The sequence below is a fragment of the Piliocolobus tephrosceles genome, chromosome 1, assembly GCF_002776525.5.
Source record: "Piliocolobus tephrosceles isolate RC106 chromosome 1, ASM277652v3, whole genome shotgun sequence".
NCBI classification, from domain to species: domain Eukaryota; kingdom Metazoa; phylum Chordata; class Mammalia; order Primates; family Cercopithecidae; genus Piliocolobus; species Piliocolobus tephrosceles.
The window spans coordinates 213,366,515-213,390,952 of NC_045434.1; the positions used below are offsets into that span (position 1 = coordinate 213,366,515).

At 39.7% G+C, this 24,438-nt stretch overlaps 1 protein-coding gene across 3 annotated transcripts in view; it reads left to right on the top strand.

Annotated features, from left to right (window-relative positions):
• RERE (arginine-glutamic acid dipeptide repeats) overlaps positions 1-24,438 on the top strand; it is a 469,695-nt gene that overhangs the window by 265,120 nt on the left and 180,137 nt on the right. For all 3 annotated transcript variants that reach the window (XM_023215261.1, XM_023215263.1, XM_023215264.1), the window contains 3 exons: positions 2,232-2,337; positions 3,196-3,292; positions 17,463-17,567. In XM_023215261.1, the coding sequence (XP_023071029.1) occupies positions 2,232-2,337; positions 3,196-3,292; positions 17,463-17,567 (308 nt within the window). The remainder of the gene's footprint in view (positions 1-2,231; positions 2,338-3,195; positions 3,293-17,462; positions 17,568-24,438) is intronic.

Here is a 24,438-nt window from a genome sequence, read left to right on the forward strand (position 1 = left end):
CAGATGGACTGTGGGGTCTAGATATTTCCAATAGTTTGTCTATCTTTATGTCTTTCTCGGGTTTCCTCTTTTGTCTAGAAAAAATTCATTGAAATCTCTCCCATTTTTTCTCAAGTCAGATGTTAGCACGTCCCTAATCCCCTGCTAAAAGTAATTATTTCTCTAAACTGCTACATGTAACATTTATTCTGTTTATTTAACATACTGGTGCGTCCTCTTTTTCCCATCTGCAGCATAAACAGTGTAGAAAATTTTTTTGCCATCAAAAAATTTTAATATAAAGATGTAAAATGGATAAATACTAAAAAGTACTCATCATGTAGGATTATTCTATGTGTAAAGTGTAATTAAACCAGTGATGATGCCCTACTTTTGTAGGCATGTATATTTGGCACAGTTAAATGCAAAGAAATAATCTTGGTATTTATGTTTTTTACTTTGGTTTTTTGTTTTGTTTTGTTTTGATTTTGTTTTTTTTTTTTGTTTTTGTTTTTGAGATAGAGTTTTGCTCTCGTTGCCCAGGCTGGAGTGCAATGGCATGATCTCGGCTCACCGCCACCTCCCCCTCCTGGGTTCAAGCAATTCTCCTGCCTTAGCCTCTGAGTAGCTGGGATTATAGGCATGCACCACCATACCCAGCTAATTTTTGTGTTTACTTTGAAACAGCACATTTTTGGCTGGTGTAGTGGCTCATGCTTGAAATCCCAGCACATTGGGAGGCCAAGGCGGGTGGATGGATCATTTGAGGTCAGGAGTTCCAGACCACTGGGGCCCACATGGTCAAAACCTGTCTCTACTAAAAATACAAAAATAGCTGGGCATGATGGCACACACCTATAATCCCAGCTACTTGGGAGGCTGAGGCAGGAGAATCGTTTGAACCTAGGAGGTGGAGGTTGTAATGAGCTGAGATCACGCCACTACACTCCAGCCTGGGTGACAGAGTGAGGCTCCTTCTCAAAAATAAAATAAAATAAAATAAAACCACATCTTCACATTTGAGTTCTGTTGAAACTTGTGGCAATTGTTATCTTTCTGATTCTTTAAATGGCTTTTAAGTGTTTTTTAGCAAAGGTTTTTTGGAACTTTCCTGGTGTTTCAGTGTTGGCTGTATTTGTGACTGCTTGTTAAAGCAGGAAGTATCTTCCTTCATTAATGAGGGCTCTTTTATCATGTTTTAGGATTTAGGCATCCCCTTTATAAACATGAGGCATTTCTTGAATTTTAGCTCTCATTCATTACTGACCAGCGGGCCTGTGATGAGAATGTAGAGGCTGCTGAATGGAATGATATTCCATTCACCTTGGAGAATTCTGTTAAGGCCACACATGGGTTGGAAAAGTATTTTAGGGGCCGCAGGAAACCTCAGTGCACTCCCTGTTGAGCAATTTCTTGACCAGGCGCAGAGATGATCTTTTGCAAGCTGTAGCCCTATAACTTGCTAATGGAGGGGCAATATTTGATCCTTTATTCTCTGAACAAACTGGGAACAAAATTAACTTTTAGGGATAACATAGTTCAGTGTCCTATAAACATTTACAGGATCATTTATGTGATCATCATAAACTCTTCATTATTCACAAATATACAAGATGTTCTATTACCTGGAGATTCGGAAATAAATGAGATGAGGTCTCTGGACTCATAGTACCTTCATCACCACCCATTCTTCGCTATATTCGTTTGGCACATAACAGTAACTGTGGCTAAAAAGTGGAAGGAGAATCTAATTTAGTCTGGGTAATAGGCAAACCTTGGAGAAGAGATTATTTTGTGCTAGGCCTTTGCTGGGTAAGTTCTTTCTAGCCTATTGCCCTTAATGAGCCTTGACGGTATGCTAACACTGACTCTAAATATTTACCAAAATGATTAAAGATTAAAATAGAAGGATATATTCATATAGTATTGTATAGTTAATGTTAAATAAAACTGTAATGTTGAATGGATTAGTTAATCAAACTGAGGAGATAAACAAATTTGAGACTGGTCTCCTTTTGTTTCCGGAAATCAGCAGTTTAGAGGGGTAAGGTGAGAGGGATCTATTGATGGGTGTTTTTAAAAAATAAAATTTGACTTCATAACTGACTTACGTATTGTTGTGGTCCTGATGGTAATTGTGTCTCTCCCTATCTACCTGTCCACCCGTTTACAGGGGCTTTTGTCATGGGTATGATATGCACTTGTGGCCACCTGAAATCCTGTTCCTAATGCTGTTAGATTTTCCTTTTCAGAGTAAGAGGGACCATCTCCTCATGAACGTCAAATGGTACTACCGTCAGTCTGAGGTTCCAGATTCTGTGTATCAGCATTTGGTTCAGGATCGACATAATGAAAATGGTAAATATGTCCTTCTGGTTTGATTCATGTATTTCTTAGCTTTGGGCAATGTTCTTTCTAAAGACATTCATTAAATGAAGATAACTTTTTAAAAAATGGATTTTTGGATGTTGGTAGGCCTTATGCTTGGCGATTCACATTGGTTACCAGTTAGTCACATGAGGGGTGGGTCTGTCCCTCTCCAGTTCCAGATGAGGAAACTGAGGTTGAGCGATGCTAAGGACTTTGCTGGGGCCGTGCATCCTCTAAATGGCAGTCCTGGCGCTGGCATCAAACTTTGCCTGGCCCTGATCCTGCTGCACTCTTCTCACAGTCAACAAACCAGTGAAAAACAACTTGGAAGAATGATGTTCTTTTTTATCTTGCTGGGTGTTTTTTTTTTTTCCCCCCTTCTTTGAAACTATAAAGAAAAACCTCCGTTAAAGCAAGTAAATTATAGTTCCTTGTTAAAAATATTATTTTCAATGGAAGCTATGTGATTTCACTCCATTTTGTAATATTTAGCAAGAAAAATAAGATGGACAGGATCACTAAGTATTTTGGTAGTTGAAGAGGTACTAGGATAAGATAGTTGTTTCTGCTCTTTTTCCATTTGTGCTTAATCCATTTTGGCAAAATATAGGGACTTAGTAAGGGGTATAAAACATAGCCAAGAAGATACTTTGTTGACAAAAACTGTACTTTCTGTTACTGTTATTCTTGCAGTTTGTGATTCCTCTTCTCTATTTTGCATACTTATGATGCTCACCAGGCCTGGTTATTTAGTGGGTGGTAAACCTGAAGGAAAAGTTTTACAAAATTTTTTTACTTGTTTTGGGAAACTCAGTTTTAATGTCCTCTTAATTAATTTTTTGACAGACTCTGGAAGAGAACTTGTCATTACAGACCCAGTTATCAAGAACCGAGAGCTCTTCATTTCTGATTACGTTGACACTTACCATGCTGCTGCCCTTAGGTAAGTACTGGAGACATGCTCTTCCATGTGAAGGAGGAGTCATTGAGTGCAGGAGGTGGAGAATCTAATCTCTCCTGATCTTTTAGTAGTCACTGTATTAATCAGACTCCTCTTTTGGCCTGAGTGAACATTCCAGTGTCTGCTCTGGATTGTTGAGATTGAAGAGGTTCTCCGTATCTTCACTAATCTAGCTTTACCTCTCTCTCTTTTTTGATAATTTACTTTTTAATGCCCTTTCTATATTACTGTATCTTCATTTCCTTGGAAATTATTATCCTGGTATTGTTTGCTGAAGTATGTGGGTGAAATGTTCCGACGGACAGGTGCAATGGCTCACATCTGTAATCCTGGCACTTTGGGAAGCTGAGATGGGAAAAAGTGTTTTGATGGTCTGCAGTTCACTTTTTTTTTTTTTTTTTTTTGAGACGGAGTCTCGCTCTGTCGCCCAGGCTGGAGTGCAGTGGCTTGATCTCAGCTCACTGCAAGCTCCGCCTCCCGGGTTTACGCCATTCTCCTGCCTCAGCTTCCCGAGTAGCTGGGACTACAGGCGCCCGCCACCTCGCCCGGCTAGTTTTTGTTTTTGTATTTTTTAGTAGAGACGGGGTTTCACCCTGTTAGCCAGGATGGTCTCGATCTCCTGACCTCGTGATCCGCCCGTCTCGGCCTCCCAAAGTGCTGGGATTACAGGCTTGAGCCACCGCGCCCGGCCTGCAGTTTACTTTCTAAAGATTTAATTCCTGCCACTAGAGAAGATAGAGAAACAGATGACGCAGATATGGCAGCGTGTAGTTAATTGAGAATCTAGGCAAAGTTTATAGAGATTTTCATTGAACTATTCTTCCGTTTTCTCTATGTCTGAAAAATTTCCTACTAGATAAGCTTCATTGGTGGGGAGAAGAGGTGGGTAGAAAGATATTGAAGATTTCATTTTGAGGCAGAAGGTAACATTCCAGCTGGTCATAATGTCTTCAGGAATTATGTCAAAAAAATGACCATGACATTTGCATCTTTGGGTATTTTCTGTCTCTTTCAAGAAAAGGATGGCCGTAATGGCTCATTTTGTGTGTGTATGACTGACGTTGGGCCTTTTAAGTGGTATAGGAAGTAAGACTACTAATATTCTTAAAACCCTTTCCTCACTGGAAATAATCATTAATAAAGTGGTGAAAGACTACTTTTTTTTTGTTAAGTACTGTAATACGGTTTTAATAAAATTCTAGGATTTTGGTAGCTTTTATCTTAAAACTACAATGAGTTACAGTAATTTCTCCATTCTGATGCTCAGATGGTATTCAGAAAAACCATCTGGAGTCTTTTGTGCAAAGCTACATAGCTAAAGTCTGTTATTTCAAGGTAAATTAGTAGCAACTTTAGGGCAGGCTTTGACAAGCTTTTCGGGTCAGCTGATATTTCACATGGTATCTGTTGCAGTGACTCAGCTCAACCATTGCAGCATAAAAGCCATAGACAACATGAAATAAATGAAGTGGCTGTGCTCCAATAAAACTTTATGGATATTGAAATTTGAGTTTCATTTAATTTTCATGTGTCAGGAGATACTCTTCTTTTGCTTTCTTTTTCAGCCATTTAAAAATGCAAAAACTCTTCTCTCAGGCCACAGGAAGCAGGCGGTGTGCCAGATGAGGCTTTTCTGGCCATAGTTTGCCAACTCTGCTGTGGGGTATGGCGTGGATGTAGTTAGGTTTGACTTCTTACAGGAATTTAGATGAATTTAGAGAATTTCTCAGGGTTTTATAAACTTCCTGTGAACTTCCACAAGCTTTGTATGACTTTTAAGATTCGCTTTCCAAGCTTAAGCTCACTTGCTGAACAAAGAAAGTTAATGCAGGGTTGGTTATATTGATGGAACAGTTGGAACAGTTCAAGTTTTACCTGGGACCAGTGACTTAATCCTGGAATATTGTTAGCTGGAACCAGTGACTTAATCCTGGAATATTGTTAGCTGGGTCCAGTGACTGAATTCCTGGAATATGGTTAACGGACCAGTCACTTAATCCTTGAAGATTTCTTTGAATGTTTCTGGTCTTGTTCTTTTTTTTTTTTTTTGAAACAGGATCTTGCTCTGTCATCCAGGAGTGCAGTGGTGAGATTATGGCTCACTGCAGCCTCAAACTCCTGGGCTCAAGCAATCCTACCTCCCCAAGTAGCTGGGACTACAGGTGTACACCACCACCGTGGCTAATTTTTGTGTTTTTTGTAGAGATGAGGTTTTACCATCTTGCCCAGGCTGGTCTTGAACTCCTAAGCTTAAGCAATCCACCCACTTCGGCCTCCCAAAGTGCTGGGATTACTAGTGTGAACCACCGCAGTCAGCCAAATCCTGGAATACTTCTTACACTGGTTTGCATACTCTTTCCTTCCTCTTTCCATCTTGTCTCACAGGTTGAGGGAAAAGATTTTAAGTGATTTAGAGTTTCAGTTGAACAAATATGTGAGATACGTGACTGTGTATTCAACATGTTTTGACATAAATGCTTAAAATCAATATATTTGAGTAGTTATCATTGGTATTGAGATTTGTAGAATCTTTTTTTCTGAGACGGAGTCTTGCTTTGTCACCCAGGCTGGAGCTCAGTGCCTTGTTCTTGGCTCACTTCACTGCAACCTCCGCCTGCCGGGTTCAAGTGATTCTCCTACCTCAGCCTCCTGAGTAGCTGGGACTACAGGCATGTGCCACGACGCCCAGCTAATTTTTGTATTTTTAGTAGAGACAGGGTTTCACCATCTTGGCCAGGCTGATGTTGAACTCCTGACCTCAAGTGATCCACCCACCTCAACCTCCCAAAGTGCTGGAATTACAGTCATGAGCCACCACACCCGGCCCATGTTTATCTTATTTTAGCATTTTCAGAAGAACAGGTTATCCCAAATAATTCCATCTGGATTCCATGAATTTACTGTAGCTAAGTTTACAATCAGATGTTTCTTGGAGATGTGTAAATGTGTAAGTCACTGTCCTTTCACTGGCCACCACAGCTGGAGTGCTACAGTGGTAATACTTCTTTTCACTGGGTATATAATTCGAATCCTCATTAATTCGTTTTTTTTTTTCTCCTGTGGTGTTTTCTTTAAAGTGGTCATAAAAAGTGGTAGCTGCTTTATAAAACTTTTATCTTGAATTTGATTTTATACTACAACATTCTTTTGTGACTTGACTACTGAATTTTTTTCAAAGACATCAGATGACAGGTGGTCGTTTGGTCACTGAACAAGCTGGCCTAATGGTGCAGTGTCGTGTGAGTGTGTGGACGCGCTGGCTTGGTGGTGCAGTGTCTCGTGCATGTGGACGCGCTGGCCTAATGGTGCAATTTTGCGTGTGTGTGTGTATGCGCTGGCCTAGTGGTGCAGTGTTGCACACGTGTGTGTGGATGTGCTGACCTACTGGTGTGTAGCGTGTGTTTGTGGACGTGCTAGTCTAGTGGTGCGGAGTCACGTGTGTGGACGTGCGGGCCTGGTGGTGCAGTGTTGTGTGTGTGTGGACCTGCTGGTCTGGTGGTGCAGGGTCACACGTGTGTGTGGATGCATTTCCCTAATGGTGCAGGGTCGCTTTGCTGTCACTTAGTGATCTGGCCTCACTCTTGGCAGCAGTGCTCACCGTGACAGAAGCTTTGACTGTCCCATTACTCCCATAAAATAGAATGGGATGGCATGCCCCCAGCAGTGTCTGTTTATTCTCTTTCCCTTCACCAAGGTAGATTAACTTAAAAAATGTTTGGGATGTATTTGGTGGGAGATGGTTAAAGTTAAGCTTTAACATTTTTTTCCAATTTTCTTCTCATAGTTTATGCACAGAAAGAGTTTGTTCTTTCTCCATAGTTATAAACCAGTACGACTAAAAATAAATTCAATTTTGAGAGAGACACAAATAAAATAGTCTGTAGGCACATAAAAAGGGATCAAATAAATGTAATGAAAAAAACCATGGGGAACAAAAAAGAAAAAAGAAAAAGACTGATCATGTTAGTGCTTAGCGCCATTCTTCTTGAAGATCAAAGGGCTCAGTTGTGTGGATTCATCTAGTCGCAGTAACTCTGAGGGGGCTCTTGCCATTCCATTCACTCAGGAGGAAACTGATGTATAAGGTTTTCTTTCAAGCTGGTGCTAGAGTTGGGTTATAAAGGAGGAGAGAGAGCTTTATCCTTTAGCCGTGGTAAATCAAAAGGAAAACAAAATGCCCTGTAGCTTCTTTGTAAATTGTGAGATTATAACTTTTTCCTACCAGAGTTTCTTCCTGTAAGGAAATCTGAGCCCTTCGCAGTTGTAGAAATATGTTGAGATCCAGCATTAACTGCATTGCTGTCAGTTTTGAAGACTTGACCTTGGCTGTCCCTTATCTCTACCTTTCAAGATAAGTTTCTACAGCTGCTGATCTTATTTCATCACACGTTATCAATAAGCACCAAAGAGTAAAGTTAGCATTTTGAATAGAGTATTCTTTGAGTTCTGTTTATTCCCGGGTAGGTATTTTTGGCTGGCATTGTGGTATAATAGACTGAAGTTAGAAGACTTGCGTTTGAATCCTGGCTCTGTTGTAGCCTTGTGACCAGTGTCAAGTTTTTTAACGTTTGAGCTAACCTTTTGACAAACTTGTTCAAGGTCACATGACTACTGACAGACTCCTGAACCAAACACACACATCTGGTTCCACATCCAGTACGGTGAGGAGTGTGAAAATCCCTCAAAGAGCATCTCATGCCCTAGTAACATGTATAGTACACTCCGTAGCTCATTGAATTTCTGCTGAGTTCTTAAAAGTATAAGGGGAAGAAAAGAATAAGTGAAATTAAGTTTAATTTTGTACTGAGTTAATGATGGTGTAATCACTCAGCATACACTTTTTTTTACTATTTCTCTGTGGCCCATTGGAGGAGTAGGGATTAGATATTTAGATACCTTCAGGTATATGGAGAAGAGTTCAGCTTAGGGAGCCATCTCAACATGCTCCAAGAATGAGCCGATAAACTTGTAACTTGTAATTTGTATTCTATGGTACTTTTTCTCCCCTAAGGATAATGTTTTATTAATGATCCAAGGATCTGGAGTGATTGCTTTGTGATTGGACTGAGGACATGTGACCTGGGGAACATTCTCGGGTTTGTTGTGCACTCGCATCAGTGCATTCTCCAGTATTGATTGTGGAGGGCAGCAGAGGAGATCGTAAATGTCGACTTAAGGGCTGTTTTCCAACTTTCTGAATATCTGCTTCCTATTTCAAGGAGTCACTGGGGAAAAAAAATATCCTACTGCAGGTCAGGTTATAGGCTATCATCTTACCCAGAGGTTCATATTATAGGAAGATGCCTTAGGATGAATTTTCTGGAAGACCAGGGCCAAGGAGCCCTAAATTAGCTGTTTGAGGCTTCCAGTCTGTTGTTTTTTTCATTCTGAATTAATTTATCTCCTTACTTTGTTATGAGCAACTAGTATCATGTATATGTTTAGGGCTGGAAACAGATTAGTTACATCTGTGAAGAGTTTCCCAACCATTTAAAAATCCTTTAGCGGCAGGGCACAGTGGCTCACGCCTGTAATCCCAGCACTTTGGGAGGCCGAGGTGGGCAGATCACCTGAGGTCAAGAGTTCGAGACCAACCTGGCCAACGTGGTAAAGCCCCGTCTCTACTAAAACTACAAAAAATTAGCCAAGTGTGGTGGCTGGTGCCTGTAGTCCCAGCTACTAGGGAGGCTGAGGCAGGAGAATCGCTTTAACCTGGGAGGTGGCGGAGGTTGCAGGGAGCCGAGATTGCGCCACTGCACTCCCGCCTGAGTGTCGGAGCGAGACTCCATCTCAAAAAAAGAAAAAACCCTTTAGCTCCTGCAAGTTTCGTAAGGAGTTTCATGGTGTCTCAGAGCTCTTAGTTTTGCAGTTTAAGAATCCTTTTCTGGCTTTAATCTACAGTTGTTTTTACATGTGAAATAACTTTGACCTGTAACAGTTTTATTGTTTTGTCTATACATGCTTAGTACTTCATTAGACATCATAACCTGTCAATTCCTTTATTTATTCATTCATTTATTCATTTAACACTTTATTAATCTACTAGTAGATGAAGGGCTCTAAGTTTGGTTATGGGAACCTACCCATTAAGATATTCCGTCTGCCCTAGAGTACTTCATAGTATTTGAAAAACTTTCTTTTATTTGGAGCTATTTTTAGACACACAGCAAAGTTACAAGTACTCAGGTTCAATGTATCTCTAACCTCCTAACGTGAGCTTCTTCTACAACTACAGTACAGTTATCAGAATCAGGAAATTAACATTGATACAGTAGCATTAGACTGAAGATGGTCTTCGAATTTCAACAACATCCTCGTTGTTGTTCTAGGATCTTATATGGGATCCCACATTGCATTTAGTTATTTCTCTTTAGTCTCCTGCAGCGTGTAATAGTTCTCCAGTCTTTCCTTGCCATTCATGACCTTCCTTGGTATTGTAAGTATTATTGATCAATTATTTTGTCAAATGTCCCTCAATTTGGCTTTTCTGAGGTAAGGCATTTTGGGCAAGAACCACAGAAATTACATGTTCTGAGTGCATCTTATCATGGGCTTCATGAGGTTGATAATGTCTGATTACTAGTGGCATTGACCTTGTCCACTTGATGAATGTGGTGTCTGCCAGGTTTCTTCACTGTAAAGCAGCTTTTCCCCTGTACTTAATTAACTTGGAAGATACTTTGAGACTATGCAAATCATTTTTAAATTTTCACCCAGTGATTTTTAAGCACCTATCGGTGGATTTCATCTGTAAAAGTTACTACTGTGAAGCTTGCCTCTGGTGGTTTTTCATTTTTCTTCTTTTCTTCTAACATTTATTAATTGGAATTCCACTGTAGTAAATAAATCTCCCTTTTACCCCATAAATCTATCTGAGTATTTACATCAGCATGAACTTACGGATATTTATTTTGTTATAATTTATTATTTTTTGTTTTATTACCCAACTTTGGCCATTAGGAGCTACTTCAGATCGGCCCCTGCATTTTTCTAGCAAACCTTTGTATTTTTTTGAGCACTTTCTTATTTTCTAGCTCCACAAGATGTTCTCAGACTTGTTTTTTATTTTCCAACCTCCAGCGCTGGAATTAATCATTCTGTGAGGAGTCTGGGCTCCCTTTAGTGGAGAGCAGTGTTTAGAAACCAAGATTTGGGTATTAGGCATGTGTATTACTCCTGGGTGTCATTGTTTCTAGATCCAGTTAGCAAGCAGAGCTAGGATGTATATGTATACTAACCTATGCCTATTAACCTCCCCTAACCCCAGACTTGTAAGGTTGTATTAATTTCAATTCTAGTCCAACACTAGAAGATTTTATTTTTTTTGAGATGGAATCTCACTGTGTTGCCCAGGCTTGAGTACAGTGGTGCGACCTTGGCTCACTGCAAGCTCTGCCTCCCGGGTTCACGCCATTCTTCTGCCTCAGCCTACCGAGTAGCTGGGACTACAGGCGCCCGCCACCATGCCCGGCTAATTTTTTGTGTTTTTAGTAGGGACGGGGTTTCACCGTGTTAGCCAGGATGGTCTCGATCTCCTGACCTCGTGATCCGCCCGTCTCAGCCTCCCAAAGGGCTGGGATTACAGGCGTGAGCCACTGTGCCTGGCCTGCCTGCCTGTTTTCTTAATAGAATGTTTGGTCTTTTTTAAAAATTTAAAAGTCTGATAGGTGAGAAGTGGTATCTCCGTGTTTTTATTTTATTTCACTAACAATGAGTTTGAACATTTTTTCATATGTTTGAAGGATATTTTTGTCTCTTTTTTTGTAAATTGTCTGTTTATGTATTTTATATTGGTTTTCTTTTTGTTTTACTTTTAAAAAGTGCTTTATATGACTGTGGTACATGGCAATTGTTGCAAATATTTTTCTCCCACTTTTGCTAGTTTTCATTTAATTTTATTTATTGATTTTTTTTAATTGTGTAAAATGTATTTTTATCTAATCAAGTTTATCAGTCTTTTATTGTCTCTGGATTTTGAGTCATAGTTAGAAAGCCTTTCCCTACACCATATTTAAAGAATAATTCTACCCAGTTGTTCTGGCACTACTAAGTAAAATATCTGTGTGGACTGTAGTGGTTTGAGATGTTACCATTGTCATGTCTTGCTTTCCGTATGTATTTTGTACTTGCTCTTTTGTTTTGTTATTCTATTGTCTATTTATGTACCAGCACTACACTTCTTAATTACAGAGGCTTTATAGTATGTTTTAATGTGTGTTCTTCCCTTTTTTAGTTATTTGTTTTTCCATGTGAACCTTAATATTTTGTTTTATTTCAGAAAAAGAAAACTTGTTGGTATTTATACTGGGATTGTATTAGATTTATTAATTAATCTGTGGAGAAATGCCATTTTGAGTAGGGGATGTTTTACCATTTGTTCACGTCCACTTTTTTGTCTTTCAGGAGTGTTTAAAAATCTTCCTTGTTACAGATTTTGTACAGTTTTGGACCTTTTTTCCCCTAAGCTAATAATCTTAATTTTTTTTTTTTTTTGAGATTAAGTCTTGCTCTTGTCACTCATGCTTGTTGTGGCACCATCTTGGCTCACTGCAACCTCTGCTTCCCAGGTTCAAACGATTCTCCTGCCTCAGCCTCCCAAGTAGCTGGCATTACAAACGCCTGCCACCATGCCCAGCTAATCTTTGTATTTTTAATAGAGACAGGGTTTCACTTTGTTGGCCAGGCTGGTCTTGAACTCCTGACCTCTTGTGATCTGCCCACCTTGGCCTCCCAAAGTGCTGGGATTACAGGCGTAAGCCACCACACCTGGTCTACAGACATATTTTGAACTCTATCCTGTAATAATAAAGAATACACATTGAATTATGTATCTTGCCACCTTCTCAAAAATTGGTCATATATTAGATCACAGAAAAAAAATCATTTGATTAAAATGCAATAAAACTGTAGTTTACTAAGAAAAACAAACAACAGAAGGTCCTTTCACCTGGAAATTTAAAACTTCCTGTTAAGCAACTCCTGGGCAAAAGGGGAAATACAAACTAAAATTTTATATGTATATATAATTTTTTTTCTTTTTTTTTTTTGGCCAGGCATGGTGGCCCACACCTGTAATCCCAACATTTTGAGAGGCCAAGCTGGACAGATTGCTTGAGCCCAGGAGTTTGAGACCAGCCTGGGCAATATGGTGAAACCCTATCTCTACAAAAAATTGTTGGGTGTGGTGGCACACACCTGTAGTCCCAGCTACCAGGAAGGCTGAGCTGGAAGACCTGGGAAGTTGAGTCTTCAGTGAACTGAGATCAAACCACTGCACTTTAGCCCAAGTGACAGAGGGAGACCCTATCTCAAAAAAAAAAAAAAAAAAGGAAGGCCAGGAGTGGTGGCTTGCACCTGTAATCCCACCTCTTTGGGAGGTTGAGGCAGGTCATGAGGAGTAAAATCCCTTCTCTACTAAAACTACAAAAAGTTAGCTGGGCGTGGTGACACGTGTCTGTAATCCCAGCTCTTCGGGAGGCTGAAGCAGGAGAATCACTTGAACCTGGGAGGCGGAGGTTGCAGTGAGCCGAGATCGTGCCACTGTGCTCCAGTCTGGGTGACAGAGCAAGATTCTGTCTCCAAAAATATATATATATATATATTATTAATAATTTACTTTTTTATTTTAATTTTTTATTAAGACTCCGTCTTAATAATAGCTTTCAACAGATTTGCTGCTGTAAACATTCTGTGTATGCTGGTGCACTTCGTCATGAGTTTCTTTGGGGTTTGCTCATGCCTGGGGATACAAGAAGACCCTCCCAGTTATTGGTAGTTTTAAGGGAATGAATTTCTAGGCCACAGTTTTCATTTGTATTGTCTCCTTACATAAGAGGGACTCTCTTGTCTCTTCTTCATCCTCTTCATATAGCTGCCTCCTCTTGGTAGCCAGTAGCCCCTTCAGATGATGCCCCAGGTGTAAAACTCCCTGGGGCCCCACTGAAGGATTACTGAAATGAGTCATTTCCAGGACGCCTTTTTTACTGTTGAATGAAAGGGTGCTAACACATGGGGCGTCCCTGTCTTAGTCATATTTCTGTTAACAATGAAGCATTGCTTTAGATACAGGGTATACAGGACTTTTGAAGGCTCTGAAACTGGGTATTTCAGCAAGGCGGATGTGGTGGCAGTTTTCTCTTAACAGTCTCTCTATCTATTCTGTAAACAATGTCAAATAATGTCCTACTCTGGACAGAGATCATGGTGAGAAAAGGGCTCTGATAAAAAGTACTGAATACTTAACATCATACCCATACTTCTGCACACATGTACACACATGTTGAAAGGTAAACACTGTTCACGAGGTGACTGTAAAATACTTCAAATGGATGCTACCCAATCAGAGCCAGTCCTGGTGGCCTTACCTGGTTATGGAAACCTTTTCTTCAGCTCTGCTCAATACTCAGTGTTTGAGGGCCGGCTAACTGGCAAGATTACCAACTTTAAACAGCTACCGCTATTTACCATTACCAAATGGTTCTCATTGTTTTACTTTCCTCCAGTAGTTTTTTAATATATAGTTCAATGTGGATTTTAAGTGTACATTGTCATAAATTTGTTTGACCCTAAACAAGACTTGGCATATTCTGGTCATCTCAGGAAGTTCCCTCAAGATCCTTCCCTCTCAAAACCTCCCACCCAGAATCACCAACTGTTCAGGTTTCTCTCACTATAAATTATTTTTTCCTCTTCTAAAGCTGTGGAATCATGCAGTGTAAACTGTTTTTGTGTCTGACTTCTTATACTCAACATTTTATTTTTAAGAGTTGTCCATGGTATTTTAAAATGTATCACTAGATCTTTGTATTTGTGTAGTATTTTATTGTACATATATACGATTTATTTACCTGTTGCTGGACATTTAGGTTGTTTCTAGGCTGTTATGAATAAACGTTTCATGAATAACAGCAACAATAAAAATGTACAAAGAAGGAAATAAAGATAAAAACAGATTTATGAGGAAGAAAACTTAGATGTAATTAATCAAATTCTTTTTGTTTTTTTAAAAAATTTAATACCTTATTTAAAAAATACTTTGTGACCAGCTGGGATTTATTCAGAGAATACAAGGTTGGTTCAGTTTTTCACTCTTTTGATAGCATATATCAAACTATTAAATCTAAAGGAGGAAAATAGTCAATTTTTCCAATACTATGATTATGGTTTGATTGCTGGAGTGCTGGGGCCGGGCTCCGCCTCCCGGGTTCACGCCATTCTCCTGCCTCAGCCTCCTGGGTGGCTGGGACTATAGGCACCGCCACCTCGCCCGGCTAGTTTTTTGTAGTTTTTAGTAGAGACGGGGTTTCACCGTGTTAGCCAGGATGGTCTCGATCTCCTGACCTCGTGATCCGCCCTTCTCGGCCTCCCAAAGTGCTGGGATTACAGGCTTGAGCCACCGCGCCCGGCCTTGATTGTTTTTAAAACTGGTGTCATATTTAATAAGAACACCTGGGAGACACTTCCACTGACATCAGGGACTAGCCAAGGATGTTCACTCTTTCCACATTGTATGAGAGGTACAGTGCAGTTAGAGGCATAAGAAAGGATAAAATAAAAATGTTTAAATATCAATACCTTTCATATACACGAACAGAATCAAATAGAGAAAGAGCTTGATGGTAGAGAAAAATCCCATTTACGACAACTTCATAGTCATTTATCAGATGAAATGCTTCTATTCCTATTGCTTTTGGCTTTCCATAAGCCAGTAGTTTTGCCCTCCACAGGAGACATTTGGCAAGTCTTGAGACATTTTTTATTGTCAGGAAGAAATGTGTATGGGTGCTACTAGGTAGAGGCCAAGGATGCTCTTAAATATCCTACAATGTACAGGACAGCCTCTGACAATAAATAATTATTTAGTACAAACTGTCGTTAGTGCTGAGATGGATAAACCCTGCCCTAAACATACCTGATTTCCAGTGTTTGTGTTTAGAGTTATGGGTTTTCTTTACCTTTAATTGATACATCATTAATTACTCCAGTTTAAGAGTGAAATAACAAAGAATAATAAAGGAAGAATCAGTTTTCTTTAGTAATGGACAATACTAGGGATAACTTACTTTACATAGCATTGTGTAGTAGAGTTTTGTAGGCTTTGTCTTTGTAAGTGCAGTAGGTGTTACCTCTATTTTACTGATAAAGGAACCTATTTCTTCTGGCTTTCAGGGATTAAATCACCTTGTATGGATGGGTAGTTAGTTTCAAAGTGAGCCAATTGTTCATTTGTAAAAAAGATCATATCTGCCTTTTCTTTCCCAGAAGTTTGTTTTAGTTCTAGTTAAATACTAGAAGAGGCAGTTCTGGGCCTGGAAAGTTGATTCTTAGTCTGAGACTGTTTTTCCTTGATTTGGATCTTACTATCTACAAATAGTAGGTATGAATATTATAGCACTTCGAATAGAACTTTCTGCTGTGATGGAAATGTCTTGTAAATCTGTGTTGTTCACTATGGTAGCTAGTAGCCATATGTAGCTATTTAGATTTACGTTTGTTAAGATCAAATAAAATTTTGAATTCAATTCTCAGTTGTATCAGTGTTGTTTCAAGTGCTCAGTAACCCTAGAATACTTTCTATTCTATAGAACTATAGATACTTTCTAATCTGTAGTTCCCAAAGGGACTTGATATCAACAGCATTGTTATTTAATTTAAAAAATGGAGATGGGGGCTGGGTGCAGTGGTTCACACCTATAATCCCAGTGCTTTGGGAGGCCGGGGCAGGAGGATCACTTGAAGCCAGGAGTTTGAGACCAGCCTGGGCAACCTAGTGAGACTACCATCTACAGCAAATTTTAAAATTAACCAGGTGTGGTGAGTTGGGATCTCACTAATGTTGCCCAAGTTTGTCTTGAATTCCTGGCCTCAAATAATCCTCCTGCCCTAGCCTCCCAAAGTGCTGGGATTACAGGTATGAAACCACTGTGCCTGGCTGACCCTGCTTTGATTATAGGGTACTTAAGCCCTTGAGGGAAAGAAGAATCTTGCTTTTTAATTTCTTGGTAGGAAGTGAATGAATGAACCCTTGCTGATAACCCCTCAGCCAGCTTCTCTTCCTAACACTGTGGCCATTAGCTGGTGTATATGTTGTTACTGTGCATACTCATGGAGTTCTTACCACAACAGATAGCCTGCTCAAGCATTGGAAGGCCACGTCCTGGAAGTATGCTGCACGGCTTTTGATATGAAATGGGAACTTCTGGTCCTCCAATTCCCTCTAACCTCACTGTAGCCTTTGACTTCCACTTAACATTAAAGTGACCGCTGAGGGAGTTAGAGTTCTTAAGCCTCCCCTGCCTCTTTGGGAATCCTGGAGTGAGTGTGTGTCTGCGTGCATGTGTGTGTATTTGGAAGTTAGGCCTCACCACGTGATGTAATGCTTCTGGCGTTTACATTGATACTTGGTGCATGGAAACATTGCTTAAGCCATTCTGTAGTAAGTATTGTAGAGTTTTCAGCGGCAGGTTGGTTTAACTTTAGGTGGTAGATGAACCTGAAAACTCTGCTCTGCTTTATTTTAGTATTTCTATGGGAAAGTGTTTTCTAACTTATAGCCATTTAAAGTTACCCCAAAATTTGAAAACTTCTTGTATATTGGGGCCCATGTTTATATAAAAAAGTTAAAATTTCTCTAGGTTTTAATTTCCAACTAACTTTATTTGTTGCACATTATAGGAGAAGAAAAATATTTATTGGCCAGAAGCTGTATTCCAAAGACATGTCAAATATTACACATTCTAGCTTTAAACAGTTATGCTTTCTGCCTATCATAACATAGTAGGAAGAAAGGCTCTTTTTTTTTTTTACGATTTAGAAAGGCTTTAGGCTGAATTTTTCTTACTTTCACAATGGTTTTAATTTTTCCCCGTTTCTACTTTAATGTTCTTTTTCATAGTCCTGTCTCTGGTTTATCTTTGTTGTTTTAATTAATTTTACTTTATTAGTAAAATGGTGATACAAAGCAGTCAGATTACACAGGTGTATAGTGAAGCAGTCATGAAACAGCTGAATAGATAAAATGAAGTGTGGTGTTTGTAGCCGATTCTCCATGCACATGGACCTAGTTCAGTGCTTCCTCCACCCTTATCCTCCAGGTTTGGTTAGCAAAAGCAGTGGAGGGTATTACTAATTATTTTTTTTCTCTTTTTCCCAGAGGGAAGTGTAACATCTCCCATTTTTCTGACATATTTGCTGCTAGAGAGTTCAAAGCCCGAGTGGATTCATTTTTCTACATATTAGGATATAACCCTGAGACAAGGTAAGTGAGTCACTTGTGTCCATTCATTGAGAACTCTTTTCCTTTTCTCATTTGTGTGTGTGTGTGTGTGTGTGTAGTTTATGCATCTGGACATACGTACGCTAGTAACATACTTAAAAAAAAATGACTCCAGAGTCCTTCAGTAAACTTCTTTGGGAGGAGTTGTAATTAATGTCTTCGACATCTAAAGTGGCTTTTTGTTTGCTCTTTAGTTTTATTCGGAAAAAGAAAAATGAGAAAATTTGGGTTGAAAGAAGGTGGGATAAAGATACACTTTTAGTTGATCTGTATTTTGGATTAACTATTAAGAATTGTTAGATTATTTCCCTCATTCACATTCTGTCAAGCCTTCCATAATAACCATATTGAAAAAGACTAGGTAATTTTGGAAAGTTTGTTGGTTACTCATTTGTTTTGTTCACTCTTGGTAATAAAACTCCGGGAGCGCTCACTGAAATATCTTTAGTAAGACTGCTAGTATAAGTCAGACACATCTAGTTCTCAAAACATCTTGGTAAGATCTATGTAACAGTTTGAATTATTATTTTTTTTAAATGAGAAGCAGTAGGGTCAAGTAATTCAACAATTTTTATGTCTGTCATAGATGCTACTTTAATGTAGCACATGGAAGAATTTTTATGAGTGTATGTATTCATACTTGCCCTGTATTGATCATGTGAATGCATATTTTACTAAGGAATTTAAAAACAAGATGTTAGCAGGTGATCAAGTAGTATATGCTCTGGACACCCAAGGTATGTTTATACATGTGAAGATTTAGAAAGAAAGAAAACATCCATGGCCAGGCGCAGTGGCTCATGCCTGTAATCCTAGAACCTTAGGAGGCCACAGTAGGAGGATTGCTTGAGCGCTTGAGCCCAGGAGTTTGAGACCAGCCTAGCTAGGCAATATGGAATGACCTCTCCTCTCAACAAAATATAAAGTAAAAATTAACTGGATGTGGTGGGCTGCACCTGTGGTCCCAGCTACTTAGGAAGCTGAGGTAGGAGGATTGCTTGAGCCTGGGAATTCAAGGCTGTAGTGAGCTGTGTTGGCACCACTGCACTCCAGCCTGGGCGACAGAGGGAGACCCTGTCTTAAAAAAATAAATAAATAAAATAAAATAAAATAAGTAAATAAATAAATAAGTAAAAGATACTAGTCTCAAAGAAGTTAGCTAAAAGAACTACATTAAGCATAAAGGCAAAATGGGTATCATTTTATTGAGAACATTTTTCTAGAGGACTCTCAGAAACCATATGTAAAACTTAGAATGTTGTTGGGTAGTCAGCCTAGCGGGTAAAAGGGAACGTGTTTTTTCTTGTGGTTTTATGAGGCTGCCCACAGCTCTTTTGGGGCTTGTGTTAGTGTATCTGTCTTTCTCTCTCCCTCTCTTCCTCTCAATATTAGATGCTAGACTCTAGACAGCATCAGAAGCTAGATTCTAGATGGTGCTTGATGTATGGATAGTAACTAATGCTCATTGAAGAGTACCTTTTCTCCTTTAGAAAACTATGATGCTTGGCTGGTTGTGGGTGGCTCACGCCTGTAATCCCAGCACTTTGGAGGTGGAGGTGGGCGGATCATGAAGTAAGGAGTTCGAGACCAGCCTGGCCAACGTGGTGAAACCCCATTTCTACTAAAAATACAAAAATTAGCTGGGTGTGGTGGCACACCCCTGTAATCCCAGCTCCTCCGGAGGCTGAGACAGGAGAATTGCTTGAACCCTGGAGGCGGAGGTTGCAGTAAGCCAAGATTGTGCCACTGCACTTCAGCCTGGGCAACAGAGCAAGACCTCCATCTCGAGAAGAAAAAGAAAACTATGATGCTTGAGTTTTGTGTTTTTCAAAAGTATGCCATGTTCCAGTGATAAAGAAGCTGGTCAGTGGTAATATTTCATAAGCCTTTTATATTTTGAAATGTTTATTTTACATACACATTTATTGGCTTCCTTCTAATGTCTTTCTGTTGCCCAGGTAAATTGTAAAATGCTTGAACCTGGATTTCTCTCTAGATGCAAAGGAATTGGATGTAATTTTAGTGATACTGTGTTTATTTAATCACTTGATAGTTTTCCTATTGCACAAATTATATTAGTTAACTGAAGTAGCTTTTGTCTTTTAAGCTCTCAGGTTTGTAACAACTAACCAACATTTTTTTTTACAAATGTAAGTTACACATGTTTTGCTGAATGCTTATTAAAATAATGTGTAACTTACCTTTGTAAGCCAGACACTCACACAAGTTCTTCTCTTATTTTTCATTGTGTAATGCTGGCCGTCTTTCAGGGCAATACATCCCATCGGGTTTGTTTTAAAATATGGATGCAATAAGGAACACAGAGACATGATGATAGCAGCACACTTACAAGATCTGCATCCTGAATCACTTCTCTTAGTGACATTTCTAGTCACCACTGATTTTCGTCTACACTTGGTTCCCTATGTCCACCTTCTGCTTTGTGTGTTTTATGTGCTTGAGTAGTGTTGGATGAGTTGAATTGAACAAATACTTAAGTGCCCATTTATAAGTAAACTTTGAGGCAAATCTCAAACTTCTCACAGTTGAAGTGTAAAGGCCGCCGTAGACATTTGCAGCAGTGGAGCCAATGGAGCCTACTGCCTTGGCTTGCTGGTGTTATCCTGAACATTTCCTTATATCTCTGAAGTTTGGGGTTAGGGGTATAGTTCCCACAGCGGCTCAAATGATCCAAAAATGCCTCTGATTTAACAGAGTATAGAAAAACTGGCTATGCACAGCCCAATTCTTAGAATTCCCAGGGTGCATAGCCTTGCAGAATTTACTTCTGTTCTGTCTTTGTTTCAAGTTTGTGAGGGAGGAGGCTGTGTGATAAGCCGATTTCCTATATAGTTTTCCCCCAGTTTTAATGAGTAGGACTAGTAAGTAGTCATGGCTACATAGTGTACTGTATGCTGACTCATAGTGCCCTGAGTTATTTAGGTAAATATGTAAGTTAATGTGGAAAAGAAATGTCAAAAGTTTTTCTGATTGTGTAATGGTCCTTTGAAATACTGCATATAAGAAAGTCCACTGGAAATTTAAGGAATGGTGATTCCATGACTGCAGGCTTTCATGACTGTTGTCCTCCCCTTAAATAATGCAGGAACTTTAAGTGAGCAGTTGAAAGTGAACCTTAAGATGAAATTGTTTATTTCTCAGAGCTAATTTTCCAATAGCAGTTATACATTGATTTATGTAATTTTCCATACTTTATTAGCATATTGATCAGCACTGAAAGTTTGGAATTTTTTTCACATTTATTTGCATAGATCCTTTTTAAATTTCAGTGTACAGCTTCATTTTATTTTTTTCTGTAACCTGGTCATTGTATTTCTGAATGTTGTGTCTTGTCAGGGATCTGTTTTTTGTTGTTGTTGTTCCTGGTGGATTACTGCTTATTGAACTCATAATGTGTGATAGTGGAAAACAGACTGGCTGTTCTGTACTCTAGAGCTTATTGCCTTTAACATTTGGGGAGAATGGATTTCTTGGTAATTGTCATGGAATTACTTTGTTATTATTAGGTGTAAACTTATATTTCATTCTTTTTAATCTAGAATACTTATTAATATTGATAAAGCATCTATAGTAATATAGATCTATACTCTTTTATCTTAAATTCTGAAATATGAAAGTTCTGAAAATGTAACAAATTTTATGCCAAGGTTGTTGCCAAAATGCATTTGATGGCTGAACCTAACCTGAACTGATAGGAGGCTATTTATATCTTTAATTCAGTTCACTTTGTGTGAGTTTGTATAAGTTTTACTCTAAAAATACTAATATGATGGAATGGATTATTACTTGAACACTGCTGGGGTATTACCTGCTGTGATATATTTGCTGTAGTGCTAAAATAAAAATTCTGAATTCTGGTAAACCTCTCATCCTAAGGATTTGAGATAAGGGATTATGACTGTATTACTGCTAGCCATGAAATTTAAGTAACAAAACTTATTTTTTTGTTTGTTTGTTTTGAGATGGTCACACTCTATTGCCTCAGCTGGAGTGTAGTGGCATGATCAGGGTTCACCACAGCCTCAACTTACCTGGCTCAGGTGATCCTCCTGCCTCATCCTCCCAAGTAGCTGGGACTGCAGATGCGCGTCATCATCCCTGGCTCATTTAAAAAATTTTTTGTCTAGTTGGGGTCTCACTATGTTGCCCAGGTGGGTCTCTAAATCCTGGGTTTCAGCGATCCTCCCTCCTCTGCTTCCCAAAGTGTTGGGATTACAGGTGTGAGCCGCTGCACCCAGCGGGAACAAAACTTAATTGAGCAAAAACTTGGGGGGCATATTTTTTTGCCCGAGTAGAATACAGACTACTAAAGGACTGTGAAAAATGAGAGAGCCTTAAATCTAATGTTGGCCTGACTTTGAACCCTGAGGTAATTGGGCTTTGCTTTTGGAGTTTGTTTTTGACATTTCTACACTCAGGGAGCATTCAGTTTTGCACATGTGAACAAGATTCATCCCAGATTTACTTCTGTGGTGAGCATACTCTGCAAAATAATGTCATTGTGTTCTCAGTTTGTTTGAAGGGTCTGATCCAGAGTCTGCCAAGAAACTTAATAAAGTCAATAAATTTCAGCTCAGAGGTCTTCATAAATAAAGCCAGTTAGGCCTTAGGTGCATTTGGCTAAAACACCAGTGTTGGTGGTTAAACTAAAATATAAAATAGATTGGTCTTAGCTTGCAAAAAGAGATGAGCATAGGGATGTGGTTATATGCCTCTCTTTGCTGTCCTTAGTTGCTTTTTTCATTTGTCTAACACTTTCTAGGCATTTAATATGCTTGATCCTTCCAGGCATCTGGTAAGATCTCTCCTCTTGGACCTGGGTGGCCTGGGTTCTAGTCCTGTGCTGCTACTTCATCCTCGTGTCCATGGGTAAAGCATGCACTTTCTGGACTCTGTTTCTGCATCAGTAGGATGGCAGATGATGAAAGCTACCCTGCAGAAAACTTCTGTAAACTGTCAGATTTTTCATTTCTTCTTGGGAAGTGCAGAAGTAATTATAAGTTTTCTTTTAGAGACAAGGTTGAAAAATATCAATTTTTTTTTTTTTTTTTTTTGAGACGGAGGCTCGCTCTGTCGCCCAGGTTAGAGTGCAGCGGCACGATCTCAGCTCACTGCCTCCCAGGTTCATGCCATTCTCCTGCCTCAGCCTCCCGAGTAGCTGGGACTACAGGCGTCCGCCACCACGCCCAGCTAATGTTTTGTACTTTTTTTTTTTTTAATAGAGACGGCGTTTCACCGTGTTAGCCAGGATGGTCTTGATCTCCTGATGTTGTGATCTGCCCGCCTCGGCCTCCCAAAGTGCTGGGATTATAGGCGTGAGCCACTGCGCCCAGCCTTGTTTTTCTTTTTTTCAGATGGAGTCTCGCTCTATCACTTTGCCGAGACTACAGGCATACACCACCACACCCAGCTAATTTTTGTATTTTTAGTAGAGAGGGGGTTTCACCATGTTGGTCAGGATGGTCTCGATCTCTTGACATCATGATATGCCTGCCTCAGCCTCCAAAAGTACTGGGATTACAGGCATGAGCCACCGTGCCCGGCTAAATTTTGTTTTGTTTTAATCCTGTAAAGCGTTAAATCCAAAAGCAAAACATAAACTACTTTTCAAGATGTCATGGTTCTATCATACCGTTAGCCATCTGGGTGATTTGCTGTTTTATTGAGAAATGGATTGGGACTTTATATAGCAAAGGAATCTATCCCCTATAGCAATTAAGTTTTGCTAGATTTTTGGTTGTTTTTTTTACCCCGTCTTCCCATCTCTCTACTTCCAGCAGTTGAACCATAGGCCAGTGGCTTCTCTCTTTTTTTTAAATGCTATACTCTGGACCCCTTCTTCCTGTCTACCCTTCTTCCTGGGAAAAGATCTCCTTTCCTTCCTGTCTGTGAGTTAGGAGGGAAAGGAAGTAATGGTGAATAGAGTCCCGGTAAGAACAAAAGATATGATAATGGCCATTGGAGAAGAAATGGCTTTATCTTCCTGATAATTAAGCATGAATTTTCCCAGGCAGCTGTTCTTTTATTTCCCCTTGCCAAAAGAAACGTTCTTTAGGCTCCTGAAGTGCATTTAAGGACAGTGAAGAAGGCATATTATTTAAAATGGAGCATTTTGTATGGATGCTATCTGTCACTGTCTAATAATGTCTCATAAAAGTATCAGCGATTTCATCAGAGGCTTGGTCTGTACTGCAGAAACACCAAATTATATTCTTGGTTCTTTTGTGTTTTGCATACTAGTCCTCTCTTGCCGGTAAATGGGAAAACAAGTTGAGGGCTCAGATCTGATCTCCGATCTTATCTGGGGAGAATGTTCATGATCACCTACAGTCTTCTGCAGCCTATCTGCTTTTCTCCCACGTCTTCTCATCCTCTTCTCCCTTCTCCTCTTCTTCTTCCTAGGGTGTAGTTTTGCAGCAGTATTGAGGCTTATATGTTATATGATTATGTTCAGGAGCAGTCATAAACTGCAGGCGTTTGCAGGGACTATACTGTGTCTCCTAGACTGACAACCACAATAATGTTAATAATAGCAAGAGTTAAGAGTTAGTGCAGGCCGGGCGCGGTGGCTCACGCCTGTAATCCTAGCATTTTGGGAGGCCGAGGCGGGTGGATCGCGAGGTCAGGAGATCGAGACCATCCTGGCGAACATGGTGAAACCCCGTCTCTACTAAAAATACAAAAAAAAATTAGCCGGTCATGGTGGCAGGTGCCTGTAATACCAGCTACTCGGGAGGCTGAGGCAGGAGAATGGCATGAACCCGGGAGGCGGAGATTGCGCCACAGCACTCCAGCCTGGGCGACAGGGTGAGACTCCGTCTCAAAAAAAAAA